The 19843-nt window shown below is 39.4% G+C and overlaps 1 protein-coding gene across 2 annotated transcripts in view; it reads left to right on the forward strand.

Annotated features, from left to right (window-relative positions):
• supt5h (SPT5 homolog, DSIF elongation factor subunit) overlaps window positions 1-19843 on the forward strand; it is an 81989-nt gene that overhangs the window by 48714 nt on the left and 13432 nt on the right. For both annotated transcript variants that reach the window (XM_020512018.2, XM_048618311.1), the window contains exons 14-23: window positions 1095-1200; window positions 2589-2682; window positions 3638-3774; window positions 5810-5965; window positions 10426-10572; window positions 12631-12777; window positions 15720-15845; window positions 17193-17277; window positions 18669-18776; window positions 19619-19721. In XM_020512018.2, the coding sequence (XP_020367607.1) occupies window positions 1095-1200; window positions 2589-2682; window positions 3638-3774; window positions 5810-5965; window positions 10426-10572; window positions 12631-12777; window positions 15720-15845; window positions 17193-17277; window positions 18669-18776; window positions 19619-19721 (1209 nt within the window). The remainder of the gene's footprint in view (window positions 1-1094; window positions 1201-2588; window positions 2683-3637; window positions 3775-5809; window positions 5966-10425; window positions 10573-12630; window positions 12778-15719; window positions 15846-17192; window positions 17278-18668; window positions 18777-19618; window positions 19722-19843) is intronic.

Below are 19843 nucleotides of genomic sequence, written 5' to 3' on the forward strand. Positions count from 1 at the left end.
TTTTTCCTGTACCTGAGGTGTGACTACCTCCCTGTAACTCCTCTCAATTACCCCCTCAGCCTCCCGAATGATCCGAAGTTCATCCAGCTCCAGCTCCAGTTCCCTAACGCGGTTTCCGAGGAGCTGGAGTTGGGTGCACTTCCCGCAGATGAAGTCAGTGGGGACACTAGTGGTGACCCTTACCTCCCACATTCTACAGGAGGAGCATACAACTGCCCTAATATCCATTCCCACTGTTCTGAATTCTGCAAAAAAAAGCTCCGCACTGTGTTATCTCTGGCTCCAGCATTGGCAGTTCTTACTATCTCTTAACCAGGGGCACAGCTAGTTTTGAAACATGCACTTCCAGTATAGTCACTGAATGTTGTTGAGGGCCCATTGCCTTTGTAGCATCCAGTGCCTTCAGCCATCAAATGTTATCAAATAGAAATAAATAGAATTAGCTGGAGACTGACGTCTGTAATATTGGAACTTCAGGAGGACACTGAGATAGTTCATCCACTCAGCACTTCTGACCTTAGGTGAATGCTAATGCTTCAGCCTTCACTTTTGCATTGTCATTTAATGACAGGTCTTCAGTGGCATTCTTATTATTTAGTTATTTGAGATGCTTATTATCTAATCAAAGCAATAGTTAAATTTAAGATCATACAGAATGATAGGGCGGCATGGTGGCTTAGTGGTTAGCTCTGTGCCTCACAATACCAGAGATCTGGGTTCAGTTCCACCCTCGCACAACTTTGTATGGATTTTGCACATTCTCCCCGTGCCTGCGTTTCCTCTGGGTGCTCTGGTTTCCTCACCATCCAAAGATGTGCAGGTTAGGTGATTGGCCTTGCTAAATTTCCCACAGTGTCCAGGGATGTGCAGACTAGGTGGAACTAGGGTTTCAGGGATAAGGTAGAGAGGGATAGGTCTTTGGTGGGATGCTCTTCAGAAGGGCAGTATGGTCTAGATGGGCTGAATGGCCTGCTTCCACATTGTAGGGATTCTATGAACCTGAGCACTATTTAGATTTTGCAACCTTATTAAGTTTGTTGCATTCTATTTGATGTCTAATTGATTTGTTTGAATTGAAATTGTAAATTTCACAGATCGCTGGGTGGAGACGTGACCACAGATGGAGACTTTCTTATATTCGAGGGCAACCGCTATAGCAGAAAAGGATTCTTGTTCAAAAGTTTTGCCATGTCTGCAGTGGTAAGTAATGCATCCACTGGGATCTTTTGTAGTAGTGTGGCTTGGAATTATGTTTTTGACGTGCACGTTTCAAAGTTTTCCAAAGCCGCTTACTTCCTGTGGTGACTACTTGCTTTGCACATATCGTGTGGATGATTAATTGAAACTTGACTGTTTTTGCATTGATGCACAGTTAGCAGTGTAATTGAAAAATGCATGAAACTATATTATCTAAAACAAAAGCTACCTGACATGAAACAAGCTATTTTCCCAATCTTTGATGGATGTTAACGCAGTTCTGTCACAATTTTAAATGCTTTAGCAATGGTCTTTGATACAGCAGGAATGTCCTGTAAATGTCATGCTCCTTGCTGCTGAAATTGCAACACCTTTTCTGCCACGTTTTGTTTTACTTATTTAAAGTTTTTGAGAAGATTTGTAGCTTGGGTTGTGGATGAAGTTATAGACTTGCTTCACTGGAGCCGCACTGACGATGTTACCGAATAGGGTGACAAAACGTCTGCAATCAAACGCGCTGGTTTGGCGAGCAAGTCTACAACCTGATGTTTTACGTATCTTCTGACACACCATGAGCAACATAGGAGATCTTCTAGTCTCTACAAAGTATGTAATAGTGATACGGTGGATAAGGTCCATCTCTCTCTCTCTCTCTCTATCTCTCTCTCTCTCTCTCTCTCTCGCGCGCTCTCGCGCTCTCTCTCTCTCTCTCTCTCGCGCGCTCTCGCGCTCTCTCTCTCTCTCTCTCTCTCGCGCGCTCTCGCGCTCTCTCTCTCTCTCTCTCACTCTCTCTCTCTCTCACTCTCTCTCTGCTTTCCCAATCCATTAACTCCACCACCTGTCTCATCACACATTTTGTGCACTCAAAGGTAAGCCTCATTTACCTGGTACATCTGGATACTTCAGTTTATGTGGCCTGCATTTCTTTACTTTCATGCCACCTGTCAGGAAGGGTTGGTTTTGAAAATCAGGTAGAGTATAGAATTTAGATAATAAGATGTTTAATCTCTGATTAAATTGATTGAATTTATTCTTGCAATGTTAAGCATTAGGTGAAATTCTGTCTTCTAAATAGAATTTTGCAGAAGTTTTATCATAGTGTATTTGTTCTTTTTTGTCACCAGGGTGCTAGTTGGGTGTGCTCCTACACTTTCACCAATTCCTGTCTGATTCAGATGCTGGGATGTGTGTGGGATGAATGTCCTTGCCTTTGGAAATTTACTGTTTGGGAAAACCTTTTACTTTGCTGTGGCATTCTGGTTCAGAGTAGAACCCAGTGTGTGGCCACTCTACCGTGTGATCAAGCATCAAGGCACCTCGAGCCTTCAGTCTTATTTCTCCAATGGTTTGTATTTCTTGGAATAACTGGAGTGACTCTTTGCATGTTACAGATTACTGAAGGAGTGAAACCCACACTTTCTGAGCTTGAAAAGTTTGAGGACCAACCAGAGGGCATTGACCTGGAGGTTGTGACTGAATCAACAGGTACTTGTTTTGTGCAAGAGAGAAATCAGCTGTTCGCTTCAGAGCTTTAGACCGACATGTTTGTATTTTGTTGCCTCAAAGTGATTTCTAATTTGGTTTCCCCGCATTCCTACATTTGCATGTGTAGTGCTCAGTCTGGTAATGTGTGTCTGGTTCACTGTTCCTAGTTGAATTTGTAAAATTATTAGCCTTGGTGCCTTTGGGTTAGAAAGATTGAAAATTAAATGCAGTTTCCTGTCCTGTTCTTGGAACTGCTGACCCATGCTAGTGAGTGCGGGGCAAAACTGGGCTCAGCAATATAGCAATATGACTTACAGTCATACAGTCAGAGAACACTCATCAGCAGTATATGTGGAGAATGGCTAAGTCATAAAAGTTCTCAAGGACATTTAGTTGCAATGGAAATGTATTATCCCAACTTGATAGTTGAAGGAGATGGGCAGGAATTCAAAAAATCCGACTACAACTGCCATTTTAAAAAAAAATCATTTTGTAAGTGCTGTAAAAGGTATGTTGGTGCCCATATTTACTGCTACAGAAATTTAAAGAACATTTTACCAACTGTCTATGGAAGTGTTGTTTGTGTTGTGTTTTTATGGGCCTTTGTAATACTGCGGGTAATTGTTTAACTTGACAATCCTTTCAAACAGTGCCTAGAGGTTGAGTACGTAGTACTAATGGGAATAATATGTTCGTTCTTATTTAATATAGCTTTAATCATGTAAAGCTAGCATATTACAGAAATATAGAAATTTAAACTAATGAAAAGTAACGTGGAAATTGATATTAGAAATATTTGGCATTATCAACCAAATGGGAGGTGACATTTCGATGTTAAAAATGGAGTTGGGTGCTGTAATGAAGAATTGGGATATCCGAGATAATATACTTCGGCTGTTTGACTTCTTGTGCTCTTGATTGACTCTTAAGTATGATGTTTTGTCTCTTTTTCCAGGCAAAGAAAGAGAACACAACCTGCAACCTGGAGATAATGTAGAAGTTTGCGAAGGTGAATTGATAAACCTGCAGGGTAAAATCTTGAGTGTGGAGGGCAACAAGATCACAATTTTACCCAAACATGAAGATCTGAAGGTATGGAGGAATATAGTTTGAGAATCAAATCATCTCTACTGGTCAGTAAGGAAAGGTTTTCAATCCGTTGCACATGATTTTTGGTTGTTTCCATCTGATATCTGTTCACTTGCTATAGCAGCCAAAGCCAATTTAAACAAATCTAGCATGTTTAATCACCTGTTAATTTAAAACTAGTCCTGAAGTAAGTTATGACCTGAATTATGGAAAAGGGGATGTTAAATGAAAGAAAATCTGATATTCACTTTGTAAGTGAATTTATTTATTTATTTAACCCTAGCAGTGAAAAAATTAACATAATTACTAACAAACTGAACAATTCTTCCTTAACTATTAACTATTCCCTAACTGAACTAAATTCTACTGGAATGTTGTTCCAATAAACACAAGTCCCATTTATATAAACCCAAGCAATAAGAAAATAAATTAAAACTTAGTCTCTCAAAGTCCAAGTGCCTTTCTTCTGTTCTCAAGTCATAAACGCCTTTCTTCCACTGACCCGGCTGTCAGGGATGTTTTCTCTGTGAAGTCTTCTGTGAGGACTCTTAGCTAGAAGAGCCATGGTACCTTTTATGAATAGATGGTGCTTTCTTAGAGAATTTAGCGATTTCTTGTGAGAGCTAAATGCTTATTTCTCAGATGGCCGTTCGCTCTCACACAGATTTTCAAAAACCGTCTACTTGTATACCTTGGATGACATATTACTTTTCTTACAATAACATTGGTCCGAGGTTGTCAAAACCATCAGATTTAAATTCAATTGGCTTTCATTCGCTAAGTGCTTGGTTTAGATTAATTGATTCCATCTAGTTGCCAAAACATCAAAACAAGCCTAAGGATTCCAATCACACAGTCAATTGATACACATTTCAATTTCAGAACTGTCTGCACATCTTCAGCTTACACACAGACAATTTTTAAATATAAATCTCTAAGCTTAGAAAAGCATTTTACATCTTAAAGGAACCATGCACTCTTCTCCCTTATCATTTTTTTTTTACAAACAACTTCTAGCTTCCTGCCTCCCAATTCACAATTACTCTGCACAACTTCGTAACACCTTACCATTTACAAATCTAAGGGGAGAATCCACTCTTGCGAGAGATCTAATCAGCTGTTAACCAGTAAAACAAGAATGGATTGTGATGCAGCTCCTGCTAGAAGTGTGACTGTGCAGACACTGGGTGAGGCCAAGTTTGGGTTCAGCTGTGCTGCCCTTTTCATTCTGTAAACTACTGTTCACTGTTGAGACTCGTGCATGGATCCTGGCTGTTATTGTGGAGTATTAAAAGGTGTGTATTAGGGAAAAGGGAGGACATTGAGAAGAAAAAACAGGAACTAAACTTCAGCTTTCTAACAAATGAAAGAATGCATCTCAGTTTAACGAAAAATATCGTTGCTGTTGAGGTGACAATACGTAGACCATATGTCCATGATGACTCTGTCATTATATTGAACAGGATGCCCCTCCAACTGTTTGCAACGGGTAGAGTACTGATCATGCTTGGAATATAATTTGTAACATTAATCGTGATCTTATGATTGGACAGCACTTTGTGTGCTATGAGTTGCACTAACAACCAATTTACAATTGTTAGTTAGGCACACTTTTATACTTGCTAAAAATTACGAATATTCATACAGTGATCTGTCTTCCGCGGGAAAACGAAACATCTCCAGCCATTTTATTGAATTAAACAATCTTCAGGGATACCGGTTCCATGGTCCATTCTCCGTGGTAACACCTTGGCCAATCAGAGCAGACTCACCAACTGAGCTGACCCCTTTTCTTATGTAGAACAAATTGTTGCTTCCTTTGTAATTTGGCATTCTTGAATCTGTCCTGACGAGTGCAAAGTGAAAAGCTTTGACAGTATTTCATCTTCTTTTCAACAATACTCAACTTCTGAATTGCCAAGCAAAGAAAAGTTAGTTTGTTTGTTAGAAAGATTTAAAATCTCACCGTTGTCTAGGTCTAAGTTGATCAATTGATTGATGATGAATATGACTCCATTTAATATCTGTTTGTTTGCAGGATCCTTTAGAATTTCCAGCTCATGAATTACGCAAATACTTCAAAATGGGAGACCATGTGAAGGTGATAGCAGGGCGATATGAAGGAGATACAGGACTGATTGTGCGAGTGGAAGAGAATTTTGTCATTCTTTTTTCGGATCTAACAATGCATGAGGTAATGTTTTAAAGGATATGTATTCTAAAGTAAAACACTTGGAAGTAAACGTGGCAAGGGTACTGTCCAAATTGTATAAGATAAAGAAATATAGATGCTGGAAATCTGCAACAAAAACAGAAATTGCTGGAGAGCTCAGCAGGTATGGCAATATCTGTAGAGAGAAAGCAAAGTTAACATTGAGTTCTGTGACCCTTCTTCAGTATGTTGATATGCCTGACTCCCAGATGCCTAAAACAACCACTCTACTTGAATCTTCGTTTTAGTAGGAAGTTAATTGGAAACATCTCGGAATGTCTTTATAGAATCCCTGAAGACATCAAACAATCCTGCCAATTCATGGGAGCTTTTGTTTGTGACCGAGCAAAATAGAGAAAGTTCATTCAGTTGTGGGGGGCGATACCAAACACATTGGGAGCCAAGAAAGGCAAAATAGTAGAGTAGCTTTTGTTGGGGCAGACTCAATAGGCCATTGAGCTTCTTCTGTACTATGTGATTCTGTGATCCTGTTGGAGAGGGCACACAAATCTTCCAACAACTCATTTGCCTGACCTCTCAAAACTACTTAGCCCACTTGACAGTCTGCAGATTGTACATTGGACTTTATCAGCCATTTCTGAACTCATTGAACTGGAGTGGAAGCAAGTCATCCCCTATCTAGGGAGATTGCCCAAGAAGGATTACTGATAGAGACTGACATTTTTCTCCTGGCTGGCCTGAAATGTCAGGGCACAGCCTCAAGGTAAGGGGCTGCTCAGTTGGAGCCAAGGTGGGGAGAAATTTCTTCAGACAGAGAATTCTTTAGAATTCTTTACTTCAGAGTTGTGAAAAGACAGATTTTAGGTCGCTCGGGAAATTGGAGTTGAAGCTGAAGATCAACCGTAATCTTATTAGCATAGCACAGCAGGCTCGATGGGCCAAATGGTCATCTACTCTTTCTTTTTCTTACGTACTTACGTCTGCAGTTGGAAACGTCAAAACTGAACACGGTGATTCAAGTATGGTCTTGCCAAAGCATTATATAACATTTGTAAATAGTAGGATGCAGTGTGAAGGATTAGATAATTATATGAATTAGGAGCTGGAGTTGGCCTCTGCCATTCAGTAAAATCATGGCTGATCTGAATACTTCACAATCCCACCTACCTCCAGAAACCATCAAGAATTTGTCCACCTCTGCCTTAAAATATTCAAAATCTCTGCTTAGGCTACGGTTTGAGGAAGAGTTCCAAAAACTCATGACCCTCTGAGAGAAGAAAATTATTCTCATTCCCTTGCATGGACGGCCATTTACTTAAAAAGTCACCCTAGCTCTAGATTTTCCGACAAGAGAAAATATTCTTTCCATGTTCACCATTTAAAGACCCCTCTGAATCTTGTGTGTTTCAGTCAGACCTCTCTTACTCTTCTAAACTTGAGCAGATGCAATCTCAACCTTTCCTCATATGATAACTTGCCTATTACAGATTTTAGCTTAGTAAGCCTTCTTTGAATTGGTTCCTATATATAGAAACATACAAGATAGGAGCTGGAGGAGGCCATTTGGCTCTTCAAGCCCGTTCTGCCATTCTTTGTGATCATGGCTGATCGTCCAACTCAATAGCCTAATGCTGCTTTCTCCCCAGAACCTTTGATCCCATTTGCCCCAAGTGCTATGACTAGTCGCTTCTTGAATGCATTCAATGTTTTGGCATCAACTACTTCGTGTGGTTATGAATTCCACAGGCTTACCACTCTTTGGGTGAAGAACTATCTCCTCACCTCCGTCCTAAATTGTCGACCCCACATTCTCACGCTGTGACCCCTGGTTCTGGATCTTTCCTTAAATATGGAAACCAGTTCCAGAAACAATACTATACAATCTCAATGTCCTGTGTAACTAAAGCATAATCTCCCTAATTTAGCTGACAGCTGGTTTGTAATTTGGAGTGCCATCAACAGCATGGGCTCAATTCCTACACCAGCTGAAGTTACCGTGAAAGATTTTTCTTCTAAAACTCTTCCCTCACCTGAGGTGAATTGTGGTGATCCTCTGGTTAAAGCACGACCAGTCATCTCCTCTCTAATCAATACAGCCCTATGGTCTGGTAATACTATGACGACTTTACCTTTACCTTTTATCTTTTTAAATGTTTGGATGCTCTTTAACGACTTGTATTACTGAAGAAAAGCTACGTGGATTATTATAAGATGATGAATAATGGTTATTGTGGCACTGAGGGATGAACCTTTAAGGACCAAAATGCTATTTTCGTATCAAATGGTGTTTTTATTTTGTGAAAGTTGAATATTTCACTTCTATTAGTATAAGCCATATGGAAAGTCTCCCTCTTCGATCCTTGATATATTTTGGTTTTTGCCTTGGTTCCTCACTTGATGAGGACATGATGTGGAGGTGCCAGTGTTGGACTGGTTTGGAAAAAGTCAAGTCCCACAACATCAGGTTATAGTCCAACAGGTTTATTTGAAATCCCAAGCTTTCAGAGGGCTGCCTCTTCGTCAGGTGAAGTCTGAAGATCCTACACTTCACCAGGTGAAGGAGCAGCAGTCCGAAAGCTTGTGATTTCAAATAAACCTGTTGGATTATAACCTGATGTTGTGAGACTTCTAACTTGATGAGGACAGAATGTTCACTGGCTCATTATTGTGGGCTTGTCAAGAAATCATTGTTTGTTCATTGGGAATTCCTAAACATTGAGTTTGCTACTGTTTTTGGAGAAGCCTTTTCTTCTGGCCATCCATATTTTTTTCCTTTGATTTTGAAATTGCACCTTTAATGGGATACAGTTTCATTGAGGTGTTAGCTACCCATAGTGTCTTGACCAGGCTGCATTTTAAGTGTACAGCAACACTATAAGACCAAGTTAATGCACTTGCACAGAAGCATTCAGTTTCAGAAAATGATAATTGCTGTTATAGAATCCCTACTGTGCAGAAAGAGGCCATTCAGCCCATAGGGCCTGCTCCAACCCTATGAAAAGCATCCCACCCAGACCTACCACCCAAAATCCAGCATTTACCATGGCTGACCCACCTAGTCTGTACATCGCTGGACACTACGGGACAACTTAGCATGACTAATCTACCTAACCCGCACGGCATTGGACTGTGTGAAGAAACTGGAGCTCTGGCGGGAACCACACAGACATGAGAGCATGTAAACTCCACGCAGTCAGTCACCCAATGCTGAAATCGAACCCAAGTCCCTGGTTGAGTACTCCTGAGAGCAGCTGGTGTCATTTACGCTATATATTCTAGTAATAGTCAATCTCATGTGTAAATCACCCCTATTTTGGCCCAGAAGCTCTTATATTTTGTATACTTCATGGCTGGAACAGTCCAATGAGTCTGTTTTACAATTGCTGTTTCTCATTCAAACTGTCTAAAATAGAAAGCTCTGGACAGCATTTCCTTCAGAATTCTGGACCATGGCCAGCAACTGTGGAGACTGTCGTTATTGGCAGTTCCTAAAGAGTGGAGTGAATTTAACCCCGCACATAAATTCATCCACTCTTTGTTTGGTTTAATGTTTGATCTCAAACTCAACTTTCACACAAGTATACATGTTAACTCTTCATTATTTGCATTTAACAACCTAAAATAAGTTTTGCAATGTGTTAATTCTGATTAAATTTGAACAACATCATGTTGGGATTGACTGTTCCCCAAACGTTCTGTTCATTTGCCAGTCATCGTTATTACTATTCTCATCAGAAATACATTGGAGGATTGCTTTTTAATACCATTTTTTGCAGGTGCTATCACAAAGGCTTTGCAAAGTATCAAAATGTAGAGCTTTGCTTCATTTTGCATTATTTATTGATGCTTGCTATTTTCTGCAAATGAATAGATTCTTTGGTAAATGGGCTGTTCCAGGAAGCTCCTATTCATCATTTTCAATTCTTGCACCTGCAAGAAGGAACTTTACTCATGACAATTGTTCAGCGTTTTGAATGTAAAATAAAGCATACATTTAAAAAAAAATTAGGAATGTGGGACTCAAGACAGTGACTCTGAGACTAACATGAACTAGCTAGGCTGTGCAGGGATTGGAATTTGTGTAACATAGGCCAACCAGAAAGGCATCAGTTGTGCATGTGACGGCCTTTGCCGTGCGGGCCAAATGTCCATGCATGATTGTTGCTGAAGCCTTTCCAGTCAATGGTAGGAGTTGTAGTGTAGCAGAATATCTGAGCCTGATCCTGTCACTGCCTTGCACTTTCCTGCAGGGGTCATTAGATGACCATCATGAAGAGGAATCCTGTTGGAATTTTAAACTTTTCTTTCCCCAAGCTAGATGCACTGGGAAGCTTGTTGGTCCTCCATTGCCCCTGCCCTGGCTAACTGACTTTTTTTTGGTTTTAAATTATTCTGTTACAAGTCATGATGCAATGTTTGCAAGCTTTGGTGATGCAATTTTGACGGTGTTTGAAATCTTAAGAAATCCTATTGTATTTCAGCTGAAAGTGCTCCCAAGGGATTTGCAGCTATGCTCAGAGACTGCATCTGGAGTTGATGCTGGAGGTCAGCATGAGTGGGGTGAACTGGTCCAACTTGATCCACAGACTATGGGAGTCATTGTCCGGCTGGAGAGGGAGACGTTCCAGGTATGACATTTGATTCCTCTTGAGATGTATTAACTAAAATATTGTTTATTAGAGTTTGCTCCAACTTAAATAGACTGTGTATTCAGTGTCTATTTTGGAACCATAGGAATTTGAATGCATCTTCATGACCATTAGATTTATCAATTAATCTGAAATTGTAACATATTTTCTGAATTTTTAAACCACAATCTGGAATACTTTTAACATGTCTTCTCCTTGTCACCTATGTGTCAAAATTAAACACTCTTTGCTCAGTCCTGAAATGTTGCTTCTGAATGTGTGTATTGACAAGTGCCTTGTCTGAACTGTACAGCAGGAAAGTGCCCTTGAAATCCCCCGTGTCCAGCTTGAAATTTTCCACTTTTCCAATGGTATTTCTGATCAAGATTTAAAATTGGGAGTAGTTATTATGGTGGTCCCATGTCCATGAGGATTAGGGTAGAGCTAACAACTTCATTTCATATAATTGCCAACATAATTCCAATTGCCAACATAATTGCCAATCTCATTCAGTTTGTGTTGATTTCAAACCAGAATTCCAGGTGCCAGCATCTAACTCATTTTATGTGTAATAAAATGTCCCAAGGTGCCTGATGGTGTTTTATCAAAAATAAATTGACACTTGGACCATTTAGGGAGCTTTTAGGACAGGTGATAGAAAGCTTGGTTACAGATACAGGTTTTACAGTGTTTGTTAATGGAGGAGAGGGCCAGAGAGGGAATTCCAGAGCTTAGAACTTTGGGAGCTGAAAATGTGATAAAACCAACTCATGTATGAGCTTATTGTTTCCCCAGTGGCCACTACCATGTTAAAAAAATTTGTTTGAGATGTGGGCATTGCTGGCAAGATTGGCTTTATCACCAAGAGGGTTGTGGGGCTGGAATCACATATAGGCCAGATAGGTAAGGTCGGCAGATTTCCTTCCCTAAGGACTTTAGTGAACCAGATGGGTTTTCACAACAATTGCTGATGGTTACAAACTTGCCATTAGGCTAAATTTTTATTCTAGACTTTTTTTTAAAATTGGTTTCACGTTTCATAATCTGCGAAGGTGGAATTCGAATCATGTTTGGGATTAGCAGTCCAGCGTACTATTACTTCATCGCTTCCCAACGATGTCCTTGTCACAACTTTGTTCAGCTACCCTTGGTTGTACCTTGCTTGTGCAGATGTGTAACTTTTATTGATTATTTGATCATAAATTATTGAGCCGTGTGTGAGAAGCTGTCCTTTTAATCAAACTGCCAGCCTTACAGATCATTGAGTTCTGAGGAAGGGTCACCGGACCCGAAACGTTAACTCTGTTTTCTCCTCCACAGATGCTGCCAGACCTGCTGAGCTTTTCCGGCAACTTTGTTTTTGTTCCTGATTTACAGCATCCGCAGTCCTTTTGGTTTTTATTTAGATCTTTGTCGGTTACCTGATTTGATAATTGACCCAGATATGATAAGTGCATCTTTGTCTCCTTTTCCTGTGTCAGAGCAGTTAGAACATAGAGTGGGAGCTCCAGTTGCAAAATAGGGAAACAGTGAACAGAAGTAGTCTTGGAAGTCCAGGTTGCAAATCATTGAGTGAAGTGCCACTGTGATGGTCTTAATTGCATTGTTACTGTTTAGAACATTTTTGGTGGTCTGTAGTGGCAATTAAATGCGGCATTTATGAATGAATGCACTTTGCCAATATTACCTTATATCGGTTACAAATAAGATAACTGAAGGAATGCAAGATAATCCAATTCTTGTAATGTATGTTCCTTTAAGGAGCAATCATTTAACATGACTGCTTACATGAGTTTGGATTTTTGTCTGCTTTTTAGCTTATTGGATTGGTAAAATAGAAACAAACCAATTAAAAATACTTCTAACTAAAATTCCCTTTGATTACAGACTTTTTGTGAACTTTCTCAATCTTACATCGCCTCTTATTTTGCTTATTTTTCATAAGACATTTGCAAAAGATAAACTTTATCCTTCAACAATGCAGATAGAAAGCTATTCCTCTTCTGCTTGGGCTGAGAAATGCAAACTGTTTAATCATTTAATATTCACCTTTTGTAGGTTCTTAATATGTATGGAAAGGTCATTACTGTACGGCATCAGGCAATAACTCGGAAGAAGGATAATCGCTTTGCTGTGGCCTTGGACTCTGAGCAAAACAATATTCATGTGAAAGACATTGTCAAAGTCATTGATGGACCACACTCAGTAAGACTTCCCTGCTGATTTTGTTTTTAAACGAGATTGCAAATATAGAAATCTGGGGCAAAGTGTTAAGTCAGCATTACCTCTGGTGACCTTAAGTAACTATCCTTGGTCCCCTCCTATTTCTCAGCTGCATGAAGTCCCTTGACCGCCTTATCTGAAAACACAGCATTACCTCCAAAGTAACCTGATGACTATCTTTTAAATTAGTACGTGGTAATACTCCATAGTCTTCCATTTGGGAATTTTCACTGGAGGTACACAATGATTGCAGTCAATGGTCACATTAGATAAAAACTTAAACTGATTTTCTTTCAATGATTCCTTGACAGAATGAAGACTAAGGTTTGTGAAAGATTGTTCCTGTCCTTAATTTATCAGACAACTTGTTAGACATCCAATATTGGATGAGTGGAAATTTTCTCCAGTTAAATGTTGAACCAGCTACAAAACTACACTCCCTTACCATTGACTCTATCTTCTTTTCTCGCAGCTATATGAGTCTGAAGCAGACTGTTTGCAATCTTGCGGCATTCAACCTTGAAATGATCTTCCATCTGCATGTCTGTACCATCACTGTCAAAAGCGTTCCCTATATATCCATTCCATCAAAACCTTTCGCAATCTTCACGATCTCTGTTTGGTCAATCTTTCACTACCTTTTTTTCAGGAAAAAAAAGACGCAATTTGTCGATCCTTTCTGATATGTCAACTCATTCATTTCTGTTATCATCCTTGTCAATCTGCTCTGCATCCTCTTTAGTGTGCCTCATTGTTGTTAACATGGCATCTGAACTGCATGTGGTGATATAAGTACGGTCTAACCAAAGGTTTCATACAGCTTACTTCATTATTTGTCAGTTCCAACCGTGTAGAAATAAAATGTTTCATTTGTTTTATGATCTTGCTGACCTGTGGTACAATTTTACCTGTGGTAGAGATTTCATTGGTTTAATGTGTCTTTATCTTTGTTGAGGAGCAGCATGGGTTGATGAAAGTAATACAGTTGGCATGGTGCATATGGACTTGCAAAATTATTTTCGTTTAGCAGACTTGTTAACAAAGCTGAAACCCTGCAGTACAAGCAGCAGAATGCATAACAAGTTTGCTAAGTGACAAGAGGCAGAATACTGGTGAGGAATTGTTTGTTGGATTGGAGACAGTAATATAATGGAGTATCCCGGGGACCAGCATTAGGATTACTGCTTTTTTTGAATCTATATTCATGATCTCAAGGAAGTGCAGGGTAGAATTTCAGGATTTGTAGATAAGATAAAACTTGGAAGTATTATGAATTGTGAGGATGATAAATTCAGGCAGTCCCTAGGCTGCGAATGTATTCCATATCTGAATCAGTTCACAAGTCAATTTATGTGCAAGTTGGAACATGATGTACGACACAATAACGCAACTGTTTGTAAGTACAGGAAATGTTCGTCTGTTGTGAATTTAAAATTACACCCCTGTATGAGGTTGTGTTCGTAGGTATGAGTGTTCAAAAGTTGGATGTTCATAAATCAGAGACCTCCTGTCTTGACTTCAAAGGCAGGCTGGTACTGTGGCCATATGGGATCTTGGGCTTTATAGATAGAGGCCTAGAGTATTAAAAACAAGGAAGTTATGACAAATCTCTATAATGCGTTGGATTGACATCAGATGGAGAATTACATCCAATTATGGTACTGCATTTTGCAGGAAGTGAAGAAGTTGGAGAGTGCAGTAAAGATTAACAAGAATCCTTTCAGATAAACGTGACATGGATAGATTACAGAAGCTGAAGCTATTTTCCTTGCAGAAGCAAATGTTGAGATTTGTTCGAGGTATTCAAAATCATGAGGGGTCTGGGCAAAGTGATGTGGAGAAACTATTCCTATTGGTCGAAAAGGCAAATTTAAGGCAAATAGCACACAAGGGTGACACGAGGAATGTTGTGTGTGGCTCTGGATCTAGAATGCACTGAGGGACAATCTACCTTTTACAAATCTGCGCTGGCTATCCTTAATGAACTCTATTCACGTCCCTCTTGAAGTTTTAAAATTTATGAATGGAATGTGGACACTGCTGTTAGGCTAGAGTTTATTGCCCATTTTTCCTGACTCTGTATTCCAAAAACCTTGAGTTAAAGATTGTCCTTGCACTCATTCTTGATTAAGGATGTCACATTTTCCACTCTTGAATCCTCTGGCACCTCCCCTATATCTAGGGTAGATTGAAAAGTTAAGCAAACTCTTTTATCCCCACCCCAACTTCCTTTAACAACCTGGCAGGCAAAACATGCAGACCAGAAGGACTACTTACCTTAAGCAGCCTTTGTAATACCACCTCTTCAAATTTCTCACTTTCCAAAACCTTTACCATTGCAGCTTCCACCATCAGTCGGATTTCACTTCTTTAGTAAACATGTACCTAGGAATGTAACTGTGGTACTGGCCATAAGTTATGGCTCAGTGAGCACAGCTCTGTTGGGCTGTGGGATAGCTCCTCTATAATACAAGCCCCTAGATTCTACAACGAGGACTTTGCAGGGTTGACTGAGCAGGATGTGCTGTTGTCATTTCCAGTGCTGTTGTCATTTCCAGCGCCTTTGTCGATGCTAAGTGGTCTTATCTGGGCGGCAGATTTCCTTTCCTAAAGGACATGAGTAAACCAAATAGATTTGTATGACAATACAGTAGTTTCATGGTCATTATTCCCGAGTCTAGCTTTTGACTTCAGATTTATTGATTGCACTTAAATTCCAACAGCTGCCATGGCTTTGAATCATGTCCTCAAATGTTAGTGGGCATTTGGATTTCTCATTCATTATGTCTATAGCTATTACGCCACCATTTCCCCAGCACCTGCCCAATTTTGTGTTTAATAAAAGTCTTCTGTATTTTTTTCTGGTATATTGAAACAAACAATGCTTAACAGGATTTATGCAGACCTCAAATTTAATTTTCTAGGGTCGTGAGGGTGAGATCAGACACTTGTATCGTGGCTTCGCATTTCTACATTGCAAGAAATTGGTGGAAAATGGCGGTATGTTTGTTTGTAAAACCCGACACTTAGTACTTGCTGGAGGTGCAAAGGTAAGTTGTATAAACTTAAAACCTTAATAAATTCCTGAAATTTCTACTTTTCTTAAAGTAAAACTAATAAATAGCCTACGGCACTACTTATTATAAGTGAATACATACAAACATTTTATATATCCAGGATGTAATGTTTGTTGGTGAACCTTCCAAAGTAATGCTGTCTATTGGAAAGAGCTTACACCATGACAGGCAACTGTTTGCATAGAGAATTTCTGTCTAGACATTTACACAGGTAACTTCAATGTCAATTGCTGATGTAAGACTTTGTCAAACATTTGTGACTTCAAACAAGTCTAAAGGTGACAACAGTGTGTGATTCCACACATCATATTGGATTTGGTACCAATTCTTAATCATTTACAACTATGTAATGGCGATTGATTCATTCTGCAACACAGCAAGCACTTTTTTTCCATTCAGAACCTCCATGTGCAAAAAGACTGAGACTGGGAGTGGAAAAAAATAGGAATGTTTCAATATGAACTCCAGCTCTTGGTTGCGCTGGGAGTTTTAGATTTCCATTTGTGTTTAGCACAAAAGTTATTCTCAATGTGACATAAGTTTATAATGATGTGTTGGCACTCCTCTAGACAGATATCACTTGAAACATCTTTCCAGCTTTCTGTCATTCTTTGAAAGTTAAAATTACTTGCTTCAAAATGATATTTATATGGTTTTACTCTGGATGTATCTTTTGCCAGCTGTGAATCCATCATCATAGCTGCCACTTGCAAGTTAGTTCTTTTTATTTGTCGATTGATTTGGAACATGAATTAAAAATAGAAGATGGTGGAAATAGTCAGCAAGTCACTCAGCATCTACTAGACTGGTTATTCTTTGGCCTGAGAGTCTTCTTCAAGACTCTGGACAACCCTACTGTCCTTTTCCAACAGGGAAATGATTTTCTTTTCAGAGATTATGGTATTGTAGAGACTTTTACTCTGTTTAAGTAGATAGCTGACCTCCTCCTGACTCAGCATAGGCCAGTGCAAAACTTAACTTCAGGCAAGGTTGTGGTTGGCATGTACAGTTGGTACAGTAGATTCCAATTCAACTGGAAAGAAGGTGGACATTTGGTGCTTATTGAGTTTGATCTGCTGATTGTTTAATGTCCTCATTATCTTAGCTCACTCACGAATGTTACTTGTCTGTGTAATTGAAGTGCTTTCATCCTGTGTACAGCTATACTCAAACTCAAGCCATTGCTCCTGTGAGGAGCAGAGGCAAGAGTTGGTGAGAAAACAACTGTTTTTTTCTTTTGAGTGGAATTGTGTCTTGAGCTAGTATGACAATTAACACAAAATATTTCTTCATTGGCTTTGTTTTGGACTTTTATTGCAGCCAAGGGATGTAACAAATTTCACAGTGAGCGGTTTTGCGCCGATGAGCCCCCGCATTAGCAGTCCAATGCACCCCAGTGGTGGAGGTGAGTGAACTTTTTGAGTGAGATCTAAAGCTATTACTTTAGTGGAAGATATGCTTTTGACAAACAGGACTGAATACAAATAGATTGACTATAGAAGATGTTGCTTTCTTATACAATGTGTGTTATTAATGGAATGTACACAATACAGATTTTGCCTTTTGGTCTGTTAAGTATAAGTTTTTTTTTGTTTTCTACACTTTGATTGCTTAGCTGCAATGGTTTCAATGGGATACCCTGTTTATGGTTAGTGATACCAAACTGCAAATTATTTCGTGTGTGCTCTGGGTAGCAACTGGTAGAATTTAAATTCAATTAATAAATCTGGAATTGAAAGTCATTCTTGGTGATGGTCACTATGAAACTATCATCAGTTGTTGTTTTAAAAACACCCAACTGGTTCATGGTTGACTGTTAACTGCCTTCAGAAATGGCCTGAGCAATCTAGTCTGTTCAAAGGTAATTAGGGATAGACAACAAATGTCAGCCTTGCCAACGATGCCCACATGTCTCAAAAGAATAAAGGAAAAGAAGTTGTTGGCAGTGGAGATGATGATTTGAGTTATCTTCAGATTCAAGGATGATCCTGGAACAGTAATTAGTGCTTTGTTTGATCCAGCCAGATCTGGCAAAAAATGGCTAAAATCAATTGCCTACCATAACTGTTCCAATGTACAGCATTGGCTAACGAGAGTATTATTAGAGAATCAATACATATGAGGGGGCAAATACTAACAGTTTGGCCCAGAGTCCAAGCTTTTCCTGGACTTCCTCTAACTTGATTTGAATTAGACAAGTGTAGAGCTGTCCAGAAAGACCTTTAATTCTGAACTTGTTAACCATGGTGTTTAACACACAGCGTTTGATGAATGAACAATAGGAATAATATACATTGGTCTGAATAATGAAATCCCTTTTCAAAGTCAGTCTGCCGGATTTATGTAATATTAAATTTTCCACATGCAATAATTGAACAATATGTGTAGGAATAGTTAGACTAGTTTCATAAAGGACAGTTACCTGTAGGTTAAATCTTGTTTATTAACCACCAGATGATGAACTAAGAGTCGAGTACCTGGGCCTTGTGGTGAAGCGCTCTATTCTCAATCAAAAGTGACCTGAAATTTAATATGATCTGGAATTTTGGTATGATCAGTCTACCAAATCTGTGACTGCAATGTTAAAACAATATTTGATATAGATTGTTTCAAATACTGCCTGCTTGCCCATTGGTTCAAGTTTGGTCTAATGGCTTCAAATCCATGGCCCTTGATAATCCCATTTCAGTGATGTGCACTGCTGAAACTCAGGATGTGGCTATGCCTTTATTTGTCATGATTTTAATGACATCTGCTTTTCTGCAGTTAAACCAATTAAATGTTTGAATCTTACAGCCCCGCGAGGCGGTTTTGGAGGACAAGGGGGAATGGGCCGTGGTCGAGGTCGTAGAGATAATGACCTGATTGGACAAACGGTTCGCATTTCACAAGGACCATATAAAGGTATGCTATGAAACTAAGAACTTTCTTAGTTAGCACCATGCGTCGAATAATCAATACAATGTTAACAAAAAAATCACAACGAAACACCTAACTAACAACAAAAGCAGAAATTGCTGGAGAAACTCAGGGTGAAGCTGTCCTGATGAAGAGTCACTGTTTTCAAAACATTAATTCTGCTTTCTTCCAACAGATGCTGCAGATCTGCTGAGTTTCTCCAGCAATTTCTGCATTTGTTTCAGATATCCAGCATTCGCAGATCTTTGTTTAATTTTAGCATCTCATCTCTAGATGTTCCTGACGTACAATGCTATGATTATTGTCTCTTCTTTTCCAGTTTATATTTATTTGCTCTTCTTTTGTTTCAAACATTTAGAAATCCATTTTTGTAAGTTTCAGAAATTCTCCAAATGACTGACTAATTACACCATTAAAATCCTGAGAATTTTAGGTAGTGGTTATATCAGTGGAATCATGGGAAGGCAGTGTGACTCCCATTTAATCCCTCAGCTACCACCAAACCGTAATGAGCCAAATTGGCATCCCAGCAGCTGAGACTGGAAATCTTTTGTCAGCCCCTTCCATCCTCTGACTTAATCGAGAGGTTTTGTTGCTGCTGAGAGACTGCCAAGAGGCCTGTCCTCAACTAAGTAGCTACTGTGAGGTGTCGCTACAGGTAAGACTCCCTATATAGGTAAAAGTAACACTTCCATAAACAGCACATTTGAATATTGCAAAGTACAACGAATAGGATGAATGTTTGTTCACTGCCTGGAATTGGGTGTTACAGCAGAGCCTATTCAGTTCAGTATTATAATACTTAGTGTAATTAATTGTGTCCACAGGTTACATAGGTGTGGTAAAGGATGCGACAGAATCCACAGCTCGCGTAGAGCTTCATTCCACCTGCCAGACCATTTCTGTAGATCGCCAGCGCCTCACTACAGTGTAAGTCTAGAGTTCTGAAGTTGAATTCAATGGATTGTATACTTTACTAGAGCAGTAACAGCAGCTTGTGTTTGCATAGCTCATTAAACCTAATAAAATGTCCCATGTTGTTTCACGGGAGC

This window comes from Rhincodon typus, chromosome 39 (assembly GCF_021869965.1).
Source record: "Rhincodon typus isolate 14 chromosome 39, sRhiTyp1.1, whole genome shotgun sequence".
NCBI lineage: Eukaryota > Metazoa > Chordata > Chondrichthyes > Orectolobiformes > Rhincodontidae > Rhincodon > Rhincodon typus.